General features: G+C 36.8%; 1 protein-coding gene across 12 annotated transcripts in view; it reads right to left on the bottom strand.

Annotated features, from left to right (window-relative positions):
* MRVI1 (murine retrovirus integration site 1 homolog) overlaps positions 1 to 22,910 on the bottom strand; it is an 80,322-nt gene that overhangs the window by 11,652 nt on the left and 45,760 nt on the right. For 5 of the 12 annotated variants that reach the window (XM_026850712.1, XM_026850719.1, XM_026850720.1 and 2 more), the window contains 13 exons: positions 20,268 to 20,365; positions 19,796 to 19,862; positions 17,578 to 17,607; positions 16,526 to 16,577; positions 15,628 to 15,810; positions 9,332 to 9,432; positions 8,717 to 8,787; positions 7,750 to 7,923; positions 6,790 to 6,867; positions 6,305 to 6,354; positions 5,840 to 5,881; positions 4,119 to 4,712; positions 1,810 to 1,888 (listed from right to left, as the gene is read on the bottom strand). In XM_026850712.1, coding sequence (XP_026706513.1) covers positions 1,810 to 1,888; positions 4,119 to 4,712; positions 5,840 to 5,881; positions 6,305 to 6,354; positions 6,790 to 6,867; positions 7,750 to 7,923; positions 8,717 to 8,787; positions 9,332 to 9,432; positions 15,628 to 15,693 — 1,255 coding nt within the window. In that variant the 5' untranslated portion in view covers positions 15,694 to 15,810; positions 16,526 to 16,577; positions 17,578 to 17,607; positions 19,796 to 19,862; positions 20,268 to 20,365. The other 7 variants (XM_026850716.1, XM_026850715.1, XM_026850721.1 and 4 more) reach the window with 7 other exon arrangements.

Raw genomic sequence — 22,910 nt, forward strand, 5'->3', positions numbered from 1 at the left:
TTTAGTTCTGTGCATTTCCTTTATATTCAGAAGTTATAGTACTTAAGAACACTCATGTGCATCCCCCTAAAAAGCCAGCCTGACACCACAGTGTCTCCAGATCTAACATATCCCACTTATCTAAACTTCTGTAGATGCTAAGTTGTATTTACCCAGATGATCACAATAACTTGGCATTGACAGCAAAATATGATGGAGCCAGTAGATTTGATTCATAACAATAATAATGAAGTATCTGGCTACTTCCTATTGTTTAAGCAAATTTACTACTCCAGTTAAAAAGCACAGGGTGGCTTTTACGACAATGTAAGGAAGTAAGGCTCCCTAACAAATGAACTAATTATTTGACCTCTCACTTGTTTTCCTTTCTGAGGACACAGAGTTGACGCTTAATGTTCTGGCTACCATTTAGATAAGTTACTAGACTTTAAAAAGCTTGTGATGCTCACGAGATCTTGGTTGAAAACCTGGATAAAACGCTTAGCTTGTCATAAAGTTTTCCTTAAAAGTTTCAAATTTGTCAAAATTATGTAACAGGCTGGTAAAATGGCAACTATTTTACACTTTCTAACAGAGCCTGCTAAATAATTTCTGAGAAATTACATATTAGCAGAGTGACAGGAATAATATTACCATATCTAAGAATCCAAAGATAAAATCACTAGACAGAGGACAAGAAGTGTCTTTTAATCTTGTTTCATCCAGACAGAAGATGAGTCTGCACAGATAACATGAAATGTAATATCTCAGCCATCTCCTTGTGTAACAGAAACTTTAAGGCCTTATGAAAGAGTCCCAAAGCAAATCTATGAATTAGTAAAACAAACAGTATTAGGAAAAAGGGAAATTGAGTTTGGATCAAATCTTGGACAATCAGTTTCAGCTCCTTTCGTATTAACCATCTCCATTTCAGTTAATGTGGCCTTACAAACAGTCTGAACAAGTTCTGACTGCACTACTTCCAAACAAATATATAGTTTTGGTTTAAATATTTTCAATTGGTTGCTCAGCACTACTGCTATTTAGCTCTTCCCGTTGTTGAATTGTCCTCAGGATTGTATCTTTGCTCTTTATTTCTATTCTGAATCTTTTTAGATGCAGCCTACAGGCATCAAACCTCATTTACTTGTGTCAGATTGGAAAAAAACATTTTGTGCCAGATTTCTGTTTCCTCATTTATGTAGAGTTTTAAGCTGTTTTCTTATTAAAAATCATAGAAATTGAGCTAAAAAAGCCCACTCACAGAATATGCAAGGCATATTTTTCCAATCCTTCAGTCATATTTATGTCTCTTCTCTGGCCTTACTCTTACCTATCCACATTGATGTAGAGCTGCAGACCAGAAGTTAACATGCCAGTTCAATATTTGCCACAGGTATACTAAAACAAAAAAGCAGGAATAATGCATTCCATCTCTTATTTATACTTTCAAGGATCAAATTCAGCCTTGTGGCCACAATATCTGGCAGAGGTCACATCCATTCAATCCATCACTGCTGTAACTTTTTTTCAGAGTCACTGGAAGGTGAGACAGTCCTCCAGCTCTTAAGCTAGGCTCTGTACCAGGTATGCATCTTTTCGTTTGGTTGCAACAACACCTACAATATCTTCTTGACTCAGATCATCAAGAAATTCAGGTACTTCCATTATCAGTCTCTCTTATTGATCATTTACTACCCTCTGTGACTGTCTCATTACAACTACCATTGCAATTGAAGAAAAAGACTTTGTTTCTTCCTCCATAGTAGTCAATTATAAAAATTAGTGTATAACAAACATACACTCCTTCCAGCTTTTATGATACTGCACCTTTTTCCTGTTCAGCTGCTTCACTAAGTTCAGGAAGTTTAAGTCCAACTAAATTTTGATTTCTCATCAAAATATGCTCCTGTTAAGAAAAACAGTAACATTTTAAAGTAACTTAACTAGAAATCTCAATTTAAATATTCTTGCCATGTGAACACTACATATAACATTAACTGTAGTTAATAAACATAATGGAAATATTTATATTAAGTTATAGTCATATGGTACATTGCGTAGATACATGTACATTCACACACACACTTAAATTTCATACATGCATTATTTAGAAGAATTCCTGGTCTTGCAAACAGAGATTTGCAACATGTGCCCCATTCTGCAACATGCTGAGTTTTGGTAAATGAGAGTTTTAGTAAATGACAGTGAAAAAAGTGTGATTTTGGGTAGAGGCATAGTAATAAGTAAGTATCCCAGAAAGGAGAGAGAATTCAGAAATCGCGTGAGACTTTGCTGCTTTCACTTACTCAGCAGAAGTTACTCACACCGAAGCTTGGCATGCTTCAGCTGCAAGTTAATGCTTCACTGTTACTGTGCTCTGCCTCTCTTCCTTGCAGGTAAAGAAGAATGTATTCTCAAGGATTAAACCTTGTTACCTTATTTCTCCTTCTATCATCTCCTTATTTTCTACTTTCATATTCTCAGACAGGTTTAAATTCACAAATGCCTGCTTTTGTTTATAAATAGATAATCCCCATTGAAGACAGAGTTTAAACCTCACCTAACACTGGAATTCTATATCAGGTATTAATTTTCTGATTCTAACTACTATTTGTCCTTAACAACTTCTAGAACTTTTAAAATTATATGGCTCAAGTGTCTATAATCAAAACTTGCAGTACATATATGCTAATGATATGTGTTATATAAGCACTGCTGCCATTCCCAAGCAACACAGTGGGAATGAATTAACCAAAGTACAAAATTTGAGGTCCTCACCCCTCAGTTCTGTGTTCACCTTAAAATATTAACTACTGGAGGTCAAAGAAAATATTCTTATTAGGCTATTAACTATTACCTTCTTTTTTTTCCCCCTTTCAAAGGTCATTTTTGCTATACACACATAGCAGTTGCTTTATGATGGTGGTTTATAATTCCATGACATTTCTACTTTTTTCAATATACTGGTTAATTCTTAGGGTTTAATTCTTATTTTTTACCAACCAGTTAGACAATTATTTAACAATGGATTAGTTTATAGATTTTGCAAGCCTATCCTTCAAGAAGCTGACAGATCTGCGTCACGTTAGAATTAGGAACTCTAAGTCTGGCCATCCTCTACCCGCCCTAGCTCTCAGACACACCCACTTGTAGAACTCTAGTCACTTTGAGACATTTTCTGAGAATGTTCAATAAGTAAAAAAATCACATCAAAACAACGTTGAGACCTTGCAAATGTAATGTTATTGCAAAGGCTATCATTCTTGAGTGACAGGACTACTGACCTTAGAGGGGAGCATACCAAGCAATACAGGACTCAAACACTCAGCTGAACAATGTAAAAGTGATTTTGAAATCCAAAGAAAGTTTACAAATAGTATATGATACGCAGAGGCTTGTAAGCCCTTAAACAAGAGTATAGTAACCATTTCCAAACTTCAGTTAAAGATTTTTGTTTATACACAGGTCTCAGCCCACTCAAACAGAAATCAGTCAGTCAATATATTGTGAGAGCCTGTGGATCTGAGGACAATTCCAACGGAGCAGAAAAAGCATCTCACAGGGAAGCAAAGGAAGTAAAAGAGCATAAGTGACCCTTTTAAAGAGAATGTTGTTACATCCTGAGGAAGGAAGGTTTCTTCAGATGTAAGATTCTCTCCAGAAGTCAAAATAAATCACTTCAGTCCCAAGTACATTTTACAAGATACATGATTGTTAATCAACTGATTCCTGTTTATGGGTAACAGAAACGAGGCAAAAAGAAGATATATTGTGTTTTATACTCACCTTTCTGTCACAACTAAAGCAACTAGTACTGTCTTGACACCACTTTTACAATTTTTTTCAGGGGGCCAAAACCTGCACATGCACATACTGAAGATACCACAGTGCAGTTGATGCATATAAAAAGAGAACTAAGAAACAGAATAATTCCATGGAATTTAGTTACAGGTTACAATTTACTAAAGTTGCAAAATAAAAACATGATACAATTCTGTACTGATTTTGCAGAAACTGTTTACCTTTATATTACTGTGTGTTTCTTGCAATGATAAAAATAATGCTAAGCAAGTTAAAAGTCGAGTAAGATATGAAAATAACTTTAACACAGGATAAAACTTATGCCTAGGACTCACCTCTCTGAGCTTTGTCAGTTTCTGCATTCGAACTGGTTGAACTTGGATTTGAAGGTCTTTGAATGCTTTTAATTGATTGTTAGATTTATTACCACCAACAAAGCTTTTATCTTCCTCGGACGGTAATTTTAAGGGTGTTTTATCCTTCTGTCCAGGCTCCAGGCTATCCCATGATACAGCCCGTAGTAGAGGAGGACGCAGTCCACACAGTTTAAATTCTGGTTTACATGAAACCTTATGGTCCCTCATTTCTGAAACAGGAATTTTTAGCTTTGAGTCTATATTTCCTATTCCTGGTCCTGGTAGGTGGGTTCTTAAAGGAACATCATTTTCTTTTGCTTTCTTGAGGAATGATTTTCCAAGTTCATTTTCACAAACATTCATGCAAGTGTTAAGAGACATTCTGCCACCATCACCACCTGAAGGGGAGCATTTAGGTAAAGTGTCCATATGTTTACATGGATCAAAGTTTTCTTTTTGTTCTGAGAGCTTCTCTTTGGAATTTTCAAAACCAGCAGAACGAGGAACCAACCTTCCCTGAGAAATCTTTCTTTGATCATTTTGCCTTCTATCAATTAATCCTTTTGCAGCATTCTGTAAGTAGAGGGAGACATAAAACAGAGAAACAAGTGCAGATTTCTCTTCTCCCCTGCCCAAGGACAGTCACTGTAAACAAGCCATTTGCTTTTCAGTGACATTCGCTTTTAAACGTGTACTGTTGATGACAGCAGTAATGTTTAAAAGGCACTCAGAAGAACACTGAACTGGGAATCTCTTCTCTGAACTTCTGAGATAACTTCCTCCCATTCCAGAGTCCGTTATAGCAATCCTCAAACAGCCATGTTTCTCATCATCTTTATGTAAGGTTTGTCTGAGTACACACCTTTAACGCTGTATCTTAGAGCACTGTGATTTTCGTTTGATTGTTTTCTGTTAGCCCCTCACCTCCCAAGGGAAAAAACCCCATGAGCTTATAAACTAAGTTAAAGCATGTATTGTAATTTCTCTCTCCTTTCTTTGTGTCAGTACCATAGATTATAATTTGGCTGCAATCTCTACAGGAGAACTGGCAGAAGAATGCCTTATCTTGGCTACTTTGGTACAAAATCTCTATTTTGTCTGAGGGCAATTTAAGGCAATCCACATACAATCTAACTGTGGGCTCTGCCTTAGTTATGTTCCTACTCCTCTCCTTTATAGTTACTGCTACAAAATTATGCTGCCATGGTGTTTTTTCTAAGTATTGTCTAATCTACTCACAGCAACATCTCTTTAAAGGGCCATCTGATATTACCTAAAACAAATTATGAAGTACTCATATCAACTGCTCCACCCTTCATTGTGTGGAGCAGTAACGTCCCAGCAGCGGTGTGAGGTACAGTAACCTCTTCCAGTGAGCCAAAGGGGCCTGGAAGATGCCTGTCTAAAACAGCAGCATACATCAAAGTGCCTGTAGGAGATATCTTTATGTTACTTATAAAGGTATATAGTATCTTGATCTTAACTGAGCTCAAGCAGGGCACACGATAGGTTGTAAAGGCTAGCTGTAAGCCCACTGTCTTCCACTACATTTGCACGTGCTTCACTATTTCTTAGAGCAGTATAATTTTTCTTTTCACTCAGTGAACAAGTCTTTTAGCCTTTCTAGTGACATAAATAACAGTCATACGTGTGCTAAGACAAACAGGAAGATTTTGTTCAACACAATGTGAAACACTTACTTCTGCAGTTTGCCTGCCATCCTCTTTCACAGTTCTGTTATTCTAGCAAAAAAGGAAGAAAAAAGTTGCCTTACAACGTTATCTTTCACATCCATGCTGCTAGATACAGATATTAATGGATGAACTTTGAATCTCTTAATTCTTACACTACTTGTCACATTTATTTACGAAGTCATTTTAAGGACTAGCTTTTTCCATAGATAGGATTATATTGGATCTTTTTCCATTCTCTACACTTAATAGCTCTCTATGATCCTTCAGTGCTTTTTACCTCATGGATTTTGTTTTCAGAGTAAACATTTATTAGTCCCTCACTCTGCAGAAAAAGCATATCAATAATCCAGTCTTGGGATACAAAATGATATTCAGAACATCCCATTTTCCTCAGGGACTAACAGGACAGCAGAGTGTAATACAGTACTGTAATAACCAGGTTACTGTGCAGACTAGTCTGCTCTTTCTTACCTGCCCTGGAGGTACTGACTCAACAGTAGTGGTTGTGCATGCATCAGACCCTAGAATGACACACACATAATTAGGGCATATCCTGATGTTTTGCTCAAAATTTTTACTGCTAGTACAACCTTAAACACATAAATGCACAGTTCCACACAATATATTAAGGACAAAATTTAAATGTGGGAACTACCACCTAAAAGGAAAGAAACATTATCTAAAATACAGTAAGTGAAAGATCATTAAAGCTTCTCAAAAGTCCATTATTGAAAAGAATAAAAAAATAGAACTTGTAACATAGCAGCACCACAGGAATAAAAACACAACATAAAAAATATATATACGTAAAAATATTTATTATGGGCATTCATGAACTTTGTCATATTCAGGATGAGATGCTTGAATCTACAGATTCTGACTTCTCAAGAAACATTAAAAAATAATTTTTGGTGAGCTTCATAATTTAAAGTTTGAACTTGCATAGATCATTTTACCTGATGGAACTGGAAGAGTGAGAGAGTTGCTCCGAGATGCTACTGGTGAAACTTTAGGACTAAGTGTAGGGGAAACTGCTTCATTAAAACAAAGACAAAAACAAACAAACAAACAAGGTAATTTTACTTTCTAGGCTTTCAGGTTCTGAATTTTAAAAATTCAGAAAAAGATTAAAACATGAAACTCATAGTCAGCCATGTATTTGTCCAGAACCTAACAAGTAATTTTAATTGCCAAGTTGTACTTGGCAAAAGGAATTTAGAGTAGGTTTTTTCTTGTAAACCTGCCATAAACTAACACAATTCTGTTCATTGACAGAATCCTTATTCTCCTCAGTTTTCTGATACTGTAAGCACTGCAGAGAAGTAGAGACAAGAGAAGGATTCACAAGGAATGCAGAAGAAAAAAAAAGGAAAATTTATTTTTTGAAAGTATAGTAGTTTTTGTGTCAGGCCAGTTTTAAGATAAAACTTTATTCTGAATTGGCATTTCAAAGCTAAATAAAATGCCCGCTTCATGATAAAATGGCATTCTGTCCTAGTTTTGAGGGGGAAAAATTTTCAACTGATATTCTAGAACAAAACCTTTTATTCTGCTGTTTTTACAGGAGGATCCGGTCCATTTAGCTTAGTTTATGACTATGTTCAAAATAAAAGTCTGTAATTATGTCTAGGGAGAATGTTTTTTCAGTAGGATGAATTTTGCCATTAAAATTTTATGTTTAACAGGAACTTTAGGGAAAATATCTTCACAAACAGAAATTTGTGACCATTTTTTAGATTTTAATAGACAGACTTCATGCTTTACTGTTACAGTGTCTGCAGTGTGTCAAATTAACCTTCAAATTAATGAAATGTCTGTATACAGTAGCAATGTATGCATTACAGTAGATGCTTGTTTGTGTCTCTGTAGATCTTTGAAACTTAATATAAAATCTTGTTTTCAGAATCTCCACCTACCTGTGGGTGACTCTGGAAGACTGCTTCTTGACTTTCTGCCTCTGCGCATTAGAAACCTCTCACTTACTTTCTTTGCTTCTTCTAGTAATTCAAGGTTCTTCTTTTTGTCTTCCTCCGATATTTTGACATCTGGTAGCTGATCATTTACCAGATCAATCACATGACCGCTGTTGTCTGGGTAGAAAATGTCAGAATTAGAGTGGTATGTCATATTTCCAGATATGTTGTGGCATTTCAGAGTAACGTGTACAAAGAGTATCTATAAATTCAGCTGTGAGCTTGCATTTAGCAAACATTGTCTGCTCATTTCTAATGTTGTTCTATGCTCAAGTTTAGAGCAAGTCCTCAAAAACATAGATAACCCACTGAGATTAAGTAACTATGATCAAAGCTGCTCTGATATGTGAAACTGGCTTTTCTGGCTGTGTTCCCAGTACCGTTTTTCTAATTTATCAGTAAAAGTAGCATTGGATCCATCTGAACCAGCACTCATGCCATTTCTGTTGTAGATTCAGTTTTTGTCATGGATTTTGTATGTCCAGTTTTTCAAGGCTAAGGTCCCACAAACTCACCTGGCAAAGATATATGCATGCTAGTTTGACCATACAGGTGATTCCATCAAATAATCTATAGAGTGTGGAGTTTGGAAGTATACAGATTTTATTCTATGCAGATAGAAGGGTTTTTACCACAAACATGGAAGCAACAGTAAAGCTGAATCTTCCCTAGATCCGTCTGCATGTAAATCCACTTATAAACTCATGATCACAACCCGAGATGCCAGCAGTATTCCCTGTGCACACATTACAAACAGTGAGCCCAAGCAAAAAGCTGTGGTCGGTACAGTCAAGAGTCTACATTTATATGTTTATATAGTCTATATCTATATAGTTATTATCAGAGTCTTTATTGCATGTCGCATTTTCTGAGAAAAAAATCCTAACTTAAATGAATAATCACTTCTTACCAACAGAAGTCAACGAACTTGCTGGATTCCTAGTGGCACGGTTAGAATGTCTCCTATGAGGACTACGAGGCCTAAGAGAGAAAAATGAACAAACAAAAATTATGGGAGTATGTCACCAAAAAAAAATACTTCTCTATAAAAATGCAGCATTAAAAAGAAATCACTTTTCTTTGATTAAAAAAATGAAAACAAAAAAGTTTTATTGCAATTTCTCTCTTCTCCAAACAACTAGAAAATGGAGGAAGATTGCAGAAAGTTTTAGTCCAAATTATGCAAAACTGTAATTTGTATTTTTGTTTTACTTTCAAATTATGCTATTCTGAAAGATTAGAAAGTTCATGAAAATTTTAAGCATATTGAGTCACGCTGACAGGCTTAATATTATATGAAATTCTACTCTTTTAGTAACAATTATATTCCTGTGTCCTGCCCCACACTCCTTGCATGCATTCAAAAAAGCATCATCAAAATGCAAAGACAATATGATCAAATTACAAATAGAGATACAGCAATAATATTTTAATGCAATATACATTTCAACTCAGTATTTTATAAACACAGCTCCTGGAATTACTGCACAATTTATACGTAGATTGGTAATGTATTATACGGTACCTGTTAACCAGATTTTTATCAATTTCTACATCTGGCGTAACAGCATTCTCTGGGAGAACAATAGAAGGTGTACTGCATGATGTTCCTTCAACAGTAGTGTCCTGAATGGTTTGTGACAAAGATAAAAATGTAGTTAAACAGAAATCAGAAACATTAAATATTGATACTCTATGTGGAAAATAATGTGTATTGCTCAGTTTAGCTAAAAGAGAAAATAACTGAACTAAGTGAGAATTAGCTCTTACTTGATAAAGTGAATTAGAAGCCCATACTTAAACTAATAGAGATGATGGAGACCTGGAATATCTGTTTTCTTTACAAATTTTCAATGCACGCAGACTAAATTCAATAAGCATGGAACTAATGAGAAAGCTTTAAAATTATAGACAAAATTCTTTTTCACACAGCAAACCATTGCTCTACTGAAATACAACACAGTGAACTTGTGAGCTGAAGGCAAGACTGAGAAGCAGCTGTTTAAGAGGGCTAAATCAGGCACACAAAACCTCCAAACGGTATTCGTTCGCAGTTAAAGCTTGAATAAATGCAGGATTAAGTGCACAGATGCTATCCAAAAAACCAGAAAATAATTATAAGGTTATCTTGTTAGTGTTGTACTTAGTTTTCCTTCCCATTAACGGGAAAAATATATTTTTTTTAAAAATAACTTCAATATTTAATAAAATACAGTATCATTTCTAAGTGGCAAAAGAAAGTGGCAGTGAATATCAATGTATGCTTGTCATCTTAAAAAAATATGAGAACTTGTCCTGAAAACTTAACCCCACAGCTTCTACCACAATGATGCCAATCAGCTGAAGAGAAGGAATCTGTTTCCTGTGAGATATCCCAAATGGAGGTGCATCAAGGTGGAATAAAGAACTGTGGATTTCTCATATGTAGTGAAAAAATGATTACTCATACCTTATCTACTACATTCAGAATCACCAACACCCCCCACCTCCCCCCCAACAAAATGCCCCTCTACTGTTGAAAGTCTACATAAGCAAAGTGGTGTTTAAAGTCAATGAAGATTCACATAAAATCATGAAGAGGGGGGAAAGGTAGGCACCTGTTAAAAGTTGTGATTTTTATTTAAGAGTACAATCATGAGATGAGTAGAAGATATCACAGCACTGTATTTATAGCTGGAGGGAAGGCTTCCCAAAAGGGGCAGGCGACTGCCATCAACCAACTTGCAAAATTTAAAGAATAATTTGTAAATTCTCAAATCCTAATTGCTTCTGTTAGGCACTGGTATGTACAAGTATTTTATTTAGTTATTTGAAATCTCAATTTTTCTTGAAACTGCATCCCAAAATTTCATAAGAAATTTTTATGTTAGTTGGCACTGGATTAGAGACTAGACTAGAACAGACTAGAATATTTTTGGTTGGAAAGGACTCACAAGGATCACCTAGTCCAACTGTCTGACCAGTTCAGGACTGACCAGACACCTTTACAACACGGACAGGCCGAGGGCACTGACCACCTCTAGGAAGTGATGCTTCTGAATTTTCTAAAAGCTCACGCTTGCTATCCATGGCACAAAGCCATTACATTCAAGTGTTATAAACATCATTTTGCCTTTACTGAAATAGCGTTTGTTGTCAATTTTGCTTACTCCTTTTAAGAATGTTTACCTACTAGAGGTGACACACATGTAATGAATTCAGGTAACATTTCTGTTAGTAACATTCATTAAATAAGCAGGTAATAAAAAGCTGTTATAAAAGCCTAATTTAGGCATTTACAGAAAGATGCACATGATAGCTCACAGTTTAACAAGTCAGCATTTTAGACCAGTGAAAATTATATCCTTTCAATAAATGTTTCAGTCATTTACTGTCATGTGGAGAAATGAGCCTAGTCATAAGGTTTGTCACAATAAACAAGTAGCAAAGAGCATAAACTGAAATGGAATTACATACATCAGGAAAACTAAGTTACCTGACTGCTAATACCCATCAGATACAAATACTCTTTTCAACATTTCTCCCCGTGCTGCATTTTATTCTTGTTGAAATAATGTATTTTCTCATCAATTCAAAAAACTCTAGAAGCATTTTGAGAATGGTATAATATTAAAGCATAACCTTTCCTTCTCTCAAAGGCAATAGAATACACTTTGGTTTGGACATGTGTTTTAAGATGATTCTGTTGTAAATAGCTTTTTTTTTTTTTTTTACTAAAATAAATACATTCCATGCAGCTCCACACTTCTTACTCATAATTCTCAATATGATGTTTCCTCAGCAAGTTCACACTGTCAGTCACACGAGAACAGGTTGGGAAACATGCCGAGAAAATAATATGAAGATTTAAGTTTAAGGAAAATATCTTTGTAATACTGGAAATGTTAGAATGTAAAAGCATGATATATTATGTGATTCAAGTACACAGCTGACATTGTATGATAATAGTTTGAAAGCCATTTATAGTAGTATTGAAAATGCTCCAAAGTAATGATCTATTCTAACAGTGAATGACAAAAATTCAGGTGACTGACCTGCTTGTAGAGCAAAGCAGCTGAGTACACACACACATTGTTTATACTAATCTCATGACTGCCAAAGAGCAAAAGCTTTTCAATGATGTAACATCAGCATTAAAGTCACTCAAGTCCATTTTAGGACTCTAAAACCAGCTCATTGAAAAGAAAAAAAAAATAAAATGAAAAGAAAAAGGCTGTAGCCAAGACTAGTTCAGGTCAGGTAAAACACATTAATTGTGGTCAGCAGCTATAGCAGTTCAACTTCTTTCAGGTGAAAATTCGTGCCTCCTGTTGTCCAAACCCACTGTACATTTGTACGAGAGGGGCAGGAAGAGCTGGAGCATGAAGTACTCGGGGGGGCCAGCTGGCTTCAATCAAAAGAAATCTTTCTACTCTGAAGAGGGCTCAGGCTGCTCTGTGCAGACCTTGGAAGAGAGCTTTGACAGGAAGCTTCAGTTGTCTCACGTCTGCACAAAGATGATACAGAAGTTTTCCATCCCCCTCCCCTTGCCTGCCTGTAACTGCCCTCTCTGTGTCAGCCTCCAGGCCAGTCTGCTCTTCGGCTAGTCCCAACATCTGGGACCAGCCGCCGCCTGCTTCCTTGTTGTCCCAAAGCCCTCCTCCTGTGCCAGTCTCCAGCCCTATGGCTCAGGTGGGACCTGACGCCCGTGCTCTACAGAGATGATGTGCTGTCTCGCCTTGCAGGGAGGCTTGCGCAGGGCTGAGCGACGGCACATGCGGGCTGGTCCGTAACAGGAGACCCAGGAGGCTTCGGGGACACTCAGGGCGGGCAGGATCTGCCGACGTTCCGGCTGTTCAGCTCTACCAAGCCCTCACTAAGCATACAGAAAATGCGTTTTAGAGGTTTTGTAATCTTGCCAAATTTGAATGGATTTGAACAGTAATGGGGAAAAAAAAAAATATCTCTGCTAAAAGAGCTACCCTGCCAGGGTGGTCAGATGATAAAGCTTTACTGTACACCACCTGAATTCTTTAAAGCGTTGGGAAAAAAAAAAAAAAATCCTCTGCCACCTGGCTGTATTCTTAGAAATTAATTAAAATTCTGGACTAAATTTCAGAACAAATTTGGCCTGAAACAGATACTTACGTGAAAAGCCTCAGAAAAGTTATGCATCTGAGAGCGCAGTCTTTTGAGTGAGATGGGTTTTTAAATAATCTTAATTTTAGATGTTTAAGTGAAGTGCTGAGTTTAGGGCTTAGCAAGTAAGGTAATGAAATTCAGCTGTAATTGCGTCTAGCTGAAGTAGACAGAAAAACAAGTAAACATAGGACACCAGAACAAAACAGATAACATGCAGTGATTCAATAAAAACACAACACAAATTTACATAGGAATAATAAAAAAGAGAAATGCAGAAGCTTGAATAGTGGAATAATCAGTGTATGAGAAACATTATGAACATCTGAAATGGACTTTTGCTCAGCAGTCAGAAGAGCCAGTAAAATAGTGTTCGGGATACAGAGAGAAGAGAAAGCTGGAAATAGAAATGGGGATCTTTGATTTAAAAGAGGGAGAGATGGCAGCTCACAACCAACCATGAAAGTGTAAGGACATTCATAGGCCACTACAGATCTTCACATAACTGCTAAGGGCGTAATTTTCTTTGCTGCAGGTACGTATTACATATATAGAAATTACATTTTAAATACTTAAAACCTGAAATCAGTTTTTAAAGACTATCTGTGAAAGCATGTTACATTATTCTGTGTGAAATAAATTAATCAAAATAAAATACAGAAATAACTAAAAATTATATGACTGCAGTTCTATGATTTATGGTGAGATAAATGATTCTGTATAAAACACTTCTAAAATGTTCAATACTTACCGTAAGAAGACAGCACACAAGCTAAGTTCAGCTGCATACTCTTTATTCAGACGTTTCAAAAGAGAGGTTTTAAAGTTCTCTGAATTAGGCTAACTGTCCTCACACCTCTGTTAATGGGAATTTCATATCTACTTCATTCAGGAACACAGAGCTAATGAACACTTCAGTGAATGCCGTCCCGAATTAGTCAGAATGGTGAATATAGGCTACTGTAAAAACATGCTACAATGGAAAGGCATATTTGTTTTCTCAAAATGAATTTGAGAAATATAACTCAGGTCATCCTATCATGTAAAAGATACTTGAAGCAAACAAGAAACTACATGTGATGTAATGTTCATTTTCTTTTTCTCATAACTATATTGTGATGCCCTCTCCTTGCTTGCAAGTCCTTATCTCACAATGATAAGCTATTTTTCTTATGACATAGTCATGCTGAGGAACTTGGACCGCAGCAAGACCCAAGAGTGATAACACGTATGAAGAAGATCAAATTCTCACAACACTGGCTAGTTGCAATCCTTTACTTAAGTAGGCTCACCAGCAGTGTGTTGATTAAATTCCTTCCACTGTGCCTAAAAATAACAATTTATCTAAAACAAATAATTTTGCACAGTTAACTGATTCATGAACTATCAGGTTATCATAGTTCATTTAAGGTCTACTTCTCAAAGGCCTATATAATGTATTAATTTTTTAAAATATATTTTTTTAGATTAGGTGGTTGGAAATTTTACTTTCTTCCATTTGACAAGCACATTCAGGATTAGATTCATTGATATCTGCTAGGGTTTTTTTTTGTTTTTTTTTTTTCCTCTTTGGGTATGTTTTACCCAGCAACTCTTTTGTACTAAAATACTCTCCATATGGGTCAGTTAAAAAAACAATAAAAATCTTCTTGACCCAATATATGTTCTCAGCTAACAGTCTGATTAACTTGCATCCATCTGGGGTGTTTATCTTAAGCCAGGAAACTAACACTCAGCACAATGTGCAGTTTAGATGGAATGCATGACAAATCAGCGAAGGGCTACTGCTGACAAAATTTTCCAACTATGTTAAAGTAGCGGATGTTTTCACCTAAAGTGTAGAATACAGTGTCCTCAAATCCAATGACAGTGATACATTTTTAATTGAGGATGTGCCAGATTATAAATCCTTTCTTTACACCAGTTTGCATAAAACAGGATGACTGGATAACCTGTGATTTTGTAATCACAGCAAGGTTCTTTATTTCAGCTAAACTAACAATTCAGAAAAAAACCCACTTTATTAGAACATAAAATTACTTTTTATCAGTGGTATAAATCATTCAAAAGGGAGAGGTATCATCTCTTAACGATTTTTTAAATTTACCTGCCAATAAAACATGTAAAAACATGTAGATGCCACAAATTGGAGTAGTAAAATGATGAATATGTCTGGGGAGCACCCACCTGCTCTCTGTATAGTTCCAGTATATGCTCACCTACTGCTGTGTCAATAAAGCACTGAGAAAGGCTACAAACCAAAAAAACCAGCTTTCCATCTTTCATGCTCATATGAATTGCACAGCATCATCTGTAAAGGCAACACTAGATGTTTCAAGACTATTATGAAGTATAAGCCTAAGTTATTTTCTCAAAGGTTGAAGTTTTCTGTAATAACACCACAAGAGACATTTTTGGATGGCTTTGATATAAATGGTAGAGAACAGACAGACATAGAAGCCTCCAGACCAAATTGATAAACAAGTGCTTGAGCAATTTCAGTTCTCATTGCATAGTCTATAAAATATTTGAAGAAATCTAAGAATATGAACTGAAAGATCTTCATAGCTTCATCAATTAATCAAAACACACTAATACACAGCAATAATTAGATTTTACTTTATAAACTCCTAAATACAAACAACCAGGTTTCAGCCTCAGGTTTCCAAAAAGTGTCAGAAAACACCTTTGTAAGATGCTTACTTTGGCTGGAGAACTGTGGTGGTGTGCCTCTTCTGATTGTCCCTTGCCTTCAGGTAAGGTTGGCATGGTGGACAGTGTGAAGCACGTGGAACTGCAACGTGGACTAACAGGACCACGCACTGCTGAGAAGATGTCTCAAGTTAGCCTGAAGCATAAGCACTGAAAAGCCTTGTGATCGGCAGGCTGTGTTAGATGCCAAAAATACAAACCAAATCTGTTTAAAACTCTATGCCCTAACACTGAGATCATTTTACAATAACAAACAGTATTAAGGTTTAAAATTAAAAATGCTCTCTTGTGTTTTATTAACCAAAGCTTTCAAGGTCAAGTATAACTTAGTAAACGCATTCAAAATGGACAGCCTTCCATTCTTGTTGCTATTTCCCTCTTTTCACTCAATTTTACAGGTTTTTTGTTACTATGACTGTTTTGGCTGTGACCAAACTACACTCTCTAAAAATCCTTTAAGAAGGACACAGCATCCTGGATATCTGTAACTCACTTTTAGTAACTAACAAAGTCCTACTGCTACAGACTGTGATCTCGGACCTCTAAGAAAGATGTAAAACTGGAAACCCAGATGGTGGAACTCTTCCTTTGAGCAAGAGCAAGGCCTGTGCGAATTGTGCAAAGACCTGGTGTACATCTGCACAAGACAACACGCTGCAAGACACCTCTGAAGCAAAACGGCAGTAATGCCCAAATGGAGAAAAAAAAATAAAATAAATCACTGCCTATTAGTTGAGAAAATCCTTGTTATTACTGTCAAGGGGAGCTACTGCCTTCACAAGGATATTATCAGCATTAAAGCCTGTACAGTAGTCTGAAGAGGAGTAATGTTAAGTACTAATCCTTATAGCTAGAGTGTGTATATTACAAGACTTACTATGACACCTACCGGATAGTTAAGGAACAGTCCTCAAAGAAATCATTCGATGCCTTGGTGGTGCCTATGGATGACAGACAATGCAGTTATCAGACAATCCGGTACACGGTTTCTGTCTGGACTAGTAAGAGCTAACTGTACTCCCTTCACAGTTAATTCACAGCTGTGTATAGAATGGAGCTATATACTCAAACAGTAGTATAACAACTTCAGTAGTGTGCCAAGGAGATAAATATACCCAAAAACATAGCTTCACCTTCCAAAACATGTTACCTTCTGCCAAACCTGAATTACTAATCTCATCTCAATTCTTTTACTCTTCTGGAAATCAAGATAGATGGAACAAATTGTTGAGATGGGGACATAATTTGAAGTTCAAGACACTTAGCAGCATTGTAAGATTAACCTTCCACAGTTTTTCCTTCCATTTCAGGGAAGGGCAAAGAAATGTATTCAGGAACATGTCTGTTTATCGAGGCTGACAATTAAAATTGTCAAAATACTTGCGTTGATTAAAAAAAAAAAAAGAAAAAAGAGAGACCATTCACAGGAAATACTGAAGCAGCCTCAGTAGTGACAAGTTCCTCACCTCAGCTTTCACAGAAAAAATTCCGTGTTGTAAAAACTACAGAATGTGTGAAAACTTTGGACTACAGAAGCAGCTAAGACTCATGCTTTTATTAGATTTATTTCACATTATATTGGAAACATAATTTTCTCTTCTACTAGAAGATGAATACAAGGCTACCTTGCATGAAATTTAATGCAGAACTAACAGACTGTAAAAGTTATCTCCACCCAAGTATTACTGTGTTCAGAAAAAAATCATTATTTCATTGAAGATCTTTGATAAAGACGGTGGAGAAGATGCAGCACACATGATATCATTATGAAGACCAAGATCAAGACTTTTTTTAAACAGTGAGCATAACTTTTTTCAGAGCAGTATATGCTGTAGGAGCAGCATGCTTCCAGCCTTTGTAGACATCTGAACCTGTTATGGGGAAATCTCTAGCTCTACTGCAATAAGTGGAAGCTCATGTTTGTATCATGATTTTACCCACCTCTGACTTCAAAGAAGTAGAGGAAGCTTTCTATGAACAAAAAGATTTTAAAATGTTTACTAAGGCAGAATATCTTTAAAGTCCCTAATATGATGGAAAACAGACATTTATTATTACATATATTTTAATAAACCCACAGAGATTAGGCAGACAGCAGTAGCATTAAACATCTGTGTGTTTCAAGTATTTTTGTATCACACAAATCAGCAGCTATTAACAACACATGAAGATGAGATAGAAATGAGAACTCAAAAAGTGACAAGGACTGCTTTTCATCTCATTCTCCTATGCAATTTCTGAGTTTGCAAGAATTCAAAGAAAAACAAAAAAGAGAAGATATAAATTTGGCTGTTTATCTAATCCCTCTTAGTGTTTGCTTTATGAATTTATAATGGTTCTGATAGGCTCAACTCAACAGAATGCTGGGCCTGAAAGATGAGGAATGTTTCAAGTCATGCCCAAAGTGTATTTGCAGTCCTATGTGGAGTTGTATAAGCTATTGCATCAAAGAGGTTCATTCCCAGTCCATACTAAAAGTAATGCAAGTCAGACAAACAAGAGCAAGCTATTAAGCCCATTACATCTCAGTTCATTTTTCAGACTTAAAAAGCAAAAAAACTTTAAAAGTAAAAAAATAATCTGCAGGCTTGTCTAAGAATAGAAACGGACAAATCCCAAGCTGTGTTGTCTTAGAGATGCAGCACAGAAAGTACAGCCAAGGGAGAACAGAGGATAGAAAGATGAATTTACACCACCTTAACAACCCCTGGATTTGCAGTGGACTGAATTCAGTACATCTCTGACACAATTAGAACCTTACTCTGACTTCCTCACAGAGCTATGTTGCAAATAGGAAAAAGCTCCAAATCTTTGTGGTGCTGATCAGTAGGAAAATTTCTTCTGACTCTCCATTTTTTCCTAACACCCATCTAGAAAACTGCAATGCTGAGGACTGTATTGGACCAGTGAATGCTTGTTTATTGTTATTCATATTCTGAAGCTTGTTAAAATAAATGCAGTCTTCACACACCTTGATTGCACTCTAAGGTGCCAAACTAACAGCTACTACTTATTGGTAGTTCAAAAAAATATGTAAGGACATAGTTCAATTCATGTGTTATATGATTTAGAACTCCTGGGTGATTATTTTTTCAGTCTAAAATCTTATTTTTAATCTGTGCAGTGTTCTTAAAATCAGCAATCCAGATCCAACCAAGGCTGCATAATGCTAACCAGCACAAACGTCACATCCTGTAAATGCAAATGGATATAGCCAATGGAGCCACCTTCTTGCTCCATGCGGTCCAAAGAGTTCTGTCATTTTCTGTATCAATTACTGCCTTCTGATACTAGTAGGAAAGGTTAAGGCTTAGAAATTATGGGACCTTAAGATATGAGTGAATAAATGTTCTTCTTTCATCACTACTATAGTGACCTTATGCCTATTTGATCGGGCAATGAAAATAGCCCCAGTAAATATCAATGAGAATCAAAACATACAGAAAAAAGGGGCTTCTTGAGAACACTCAACAATAATTAGAGCTTATCTATATCTCACAAATGTAGGAAGAAGAGAAAGAAATGGTTTTGGAAAAATTATTTCCCTGGAAAGTACATTTTTTTTCTTCTTCAGTAAAACATTAGGGAGGAGTACAGCCTTGGAACCCATAGAAATTTGCACCTCTATCTACAACAACAGCTCACAGCCTTGCTGAACCCTGAGCCAAGGTGCAGAGAGCATAACTATGCTGGTCCTAAGCTGGGCTCATCTGCCAGCTGAACAGCCTTTGGAACCATGTTGCCATTAGCTTTGCCAGCTTTATCTGTTTTCCACAAGCACAAACATGTTTCAGTCAAAGAAGGAAATGATATCTTAACAATACATGCAATACAGTGAGACACCAACTGAAACAACTGTAACTATTGTCCCTGAAGATACTGAAAGGACAGATTAAAAACCCCCAAACATTTGCACTTTAAAAACAGTCAAGGTGCATAAGCACATGTTAGCATCCTAGTCATTAAGATAATTGTTATTTCTTTTGTTAGGCATTGATCCAACTCTGTCTGGCCTACCTCTATCATATCAAAGGATGTAATGAGATTATTGTAGTGTTATAGCAGAGTAAATGATTCTCCCCCAAAATTCCAGTCTTTTAGAAATTGCAAGAGCTTCAAAATTACCTTTAAAGTTAAATACTTGTAGAGATTAACTCACATGTCACAAGAAGAGTGGATGTGGGCAAAGATGATCTACAATCTTAGTCTGCACAAGCCTTTTGCACCTACAGAATGAGTTAAAAACAAAACAAATTACCTATCTTATTCACTAGATTCTTCTTATTCCCACACTAAGATGAGACAATGTAAAGAAAAAGAGAAAGAATAAGAAAGATGAGAGAATGGAGTACTTTTTAGTGTTTTGGTCTGTTATTGTAAACTTACTGCTTAAAATAGTTAGGAAAAAAATGATCCCTGAGCTCAAATTTGTAGTCAGATATAGATCAGTGAATGCAGAGAACTTTCTTTTACCACTGTGTAGGCTTAGAGTACAATCTCCAGGAAATGGTGATCTGGGAGCTCTATTCCATAAAAGGGAAAAGTATTTAGAGGCCCTTGGCTTTCAGTGCCTTCTCTCTGCAACTCATTTTACCATAGTAGAGAAAGTTAAGTATAATCAGTTAACTTACCCTCTCTGAGTCACAGCTGAGTGCTCTGTTAGGGAAGGCTTAGATAAAGGTGCTTTACTCCATCTCCACTGATAGCTTGGCAGTTGACCTCAAATGCTCTGTCACGTCACAACAGGACATGTAAAAAAAAGCACAAATAAACCGTTAAGAAAGCATTTTATTAATATTTCCTGACCTTGTGCTGCCTGTGGTCAAGTCAAGCAACTCTCATTTATCAGTGGGAGTTACATATTCAGAAACACAGCCGAACTACAAAAAGCAGCACAGAATTGTGCAAATTCTTCTTTATTGTCCTGCAAAGTAGTTGTAAAATATTACTATACTAGAAAGGTATAGTTTTGTACTCCTTTTGTATAGCTGTTAAAGCATATGGAATTCATGTAGCGTTTTGGGTTAGGTTTTGCAGCTTTGAAGTACTTAAAAAACTCTATTTCATTCAAACTAAGCATGAGCAAACCCGTGTGTTTTTCATACGCTTCTACCACAGAATGTTTTCAAAAACAAAACATAGTTACGGTATTTAAAATATAAAAAGTTTGTTGGCATACATTAGCTATCTCAAAGAATGTTTAAAAACCCAAACAAACAAAAACTATAAAACCAGACCCAGAATATCTTTTAATAGAAAACCTTTAATATTTTGCACTAGGACTTCAAAATTTTTGTATAATGAAACATTTACTGGAAAAGAAAACAACCCAAACCCACAACTAAAGCTGACTCATTTACATTCTTACCCCGTGTGACAAGAGATGCTACATGGAAACTGGAAAACATTTTATTGTCTGCAACACAGAAAAGAATTGACTTTTCCTACTGTATCTAATTTTTATGACAAGAGAGGAGTTTCTCTTAAGTTTCTCTTTTTACTTAAGTTTGGAAGGTCAGTCAGTTTACCAAAACACACAGTAATAGCCCCAGGACTGGACCTTGTTCTCACCAACAAGGGGGGGGCTGGTGGGGAGTGTGAAGCTCAAGGGCAGCCTTGGCTGCAGTGACCATGAAATGGGGGAGTTCAATACCCTCGGGGCAGCGAGGAGGGCGCACAGCAAGCTCGCTGCCCTGGACTTCAGCAGAGTAGACTCAGGGCTCTTCAGGGATCTGCCTGGCAGGGTAACTGGAGATAAAGTCCCAGAGAGAAGAGGGGCCCAAGAAAGCTGGCTAATGTTCAGGGACCACCCCCTCCAAGCTCAGGAGTGATGCATCCCGACAAGGAGGATGTCAGGTAAAGCCACCAGGAGGCCAGCATGGCTGAAGGAGGAGCTCCTGGACAAACTCAAACACAAAAAAGAAGCCTACAGAGGGTGGAAGCAAGGACAGGTAGCCTGGGAGGGATACACAGAAACTGTCTGAGCAGCCAGGGATCAGGTTAGGAAAGTCCTGATAGGATTAAATCTGGCCAGGGATGTCAAGGGCAACCAAAAAAAGCTTTTACAGGTATGTTGGTGATAAAGGGAAGATAAGGAAAATGTGGGCCCTCTCTGGAAGGAAATGGGAGAGCTGGTTACCCAGGATATGAAGAAGGCTGAGGTACTCAGTGACTTCCCTGCCTCAGTCTTCACCAGCAAGGGCTCCAGCCACACCACCCAAATTGCAGAAGACAAAGGCAAGGACTGGGAGAATGAAGAATTTCCCACTGCAGGAGAAGACCACCTAAGGAACCTAAAGGTGCACAGGCCCACGGGACCTGGTGAGATGCATCCACAGGTCCTGAGGGAACTGGCAGATGAAGTGCCTAAACCACTATCCATTGCTGAGTTGTGACAGTCTGGCAAAGTTCCCACCGACTGGCAGACAGGGAACATAACCCCCACTTACAAAAAGGGAAAAAAGGAAGACCCAGGGAACTACCAGCATCATCTCTGTGCCCAGCAAGATCATGGAGTGGGTCCTCCTGGAAGATGTCCCTGCCTGTGGGATCTTTAAGGTCCCTTCCAACCCAAATCATTTTATGGTTCTCTGACTAATATAAGGTATCTTTGTGATAACTGTAATGATGCGAGAGGTGATGCTGGTCCGTTACCAACAAGACCAACTCCTACACCAAGGCATGTGGTTTGGCTACGTATCTAAAATTTTATGTCAGATTTTAAAGAACTGTAAAACCTCCCAGATTAATGGATAATATTTTCTGAGTGTTACATACTTAACTCAAATAGGATCTATTTTGGTCACAGCTTTAGGCTCTTTCCTGATACATTATGAGAAATATCAACTGGACTCGATTTCACTCACAGACAATTATTTTAACATAGTTAAATGGAAATTTAAGACTTACCAAAAGAGCATAACTCTATCTGAAAATAGCATTTTTTGCTGTTAAATTATTTTGTTTAGCAGTAGTTTGTTTTAGCAATAGTTACAATTTTTGCTTTCTTAGTGGTCAGTGTTTATGTTTACTTCTTTTGCAGCAAAGCAACCGAAGGAGCAGCTTACAATCTTTTTATTTTGCAAGAATTCCGGGCTGAATTTTATGCTGCAGACAATCAGCAAACAACTGAAGAAGGCACATAATTTTAGAAATAGCGAGGAGCAGTATTTCACTAACTTTTAATCTAACTACTAGATCCAGATTAAAAAAAGTTTTTCTTTTAAGGTAAGTATATTTTAGGCAGCCTGAGAGTTTCCCGATTCCACTTTTTT

This window comes from Athene cunicularia, assembly GCF_003259725.1.
Source record: "Athene cunicularia isolate RWA chromosome 5 unlocalized genomic scaffold, athCun1 chr5_part3, whole genome shotgun sequence".
In the NCBI taxonomy this organism is placed as follows: domain Eukaryota; kingdom Metazoa; phylum Chordata; class Aves; order Strigiformes; family Strigidae; genus Athene; species Athene cunicularia.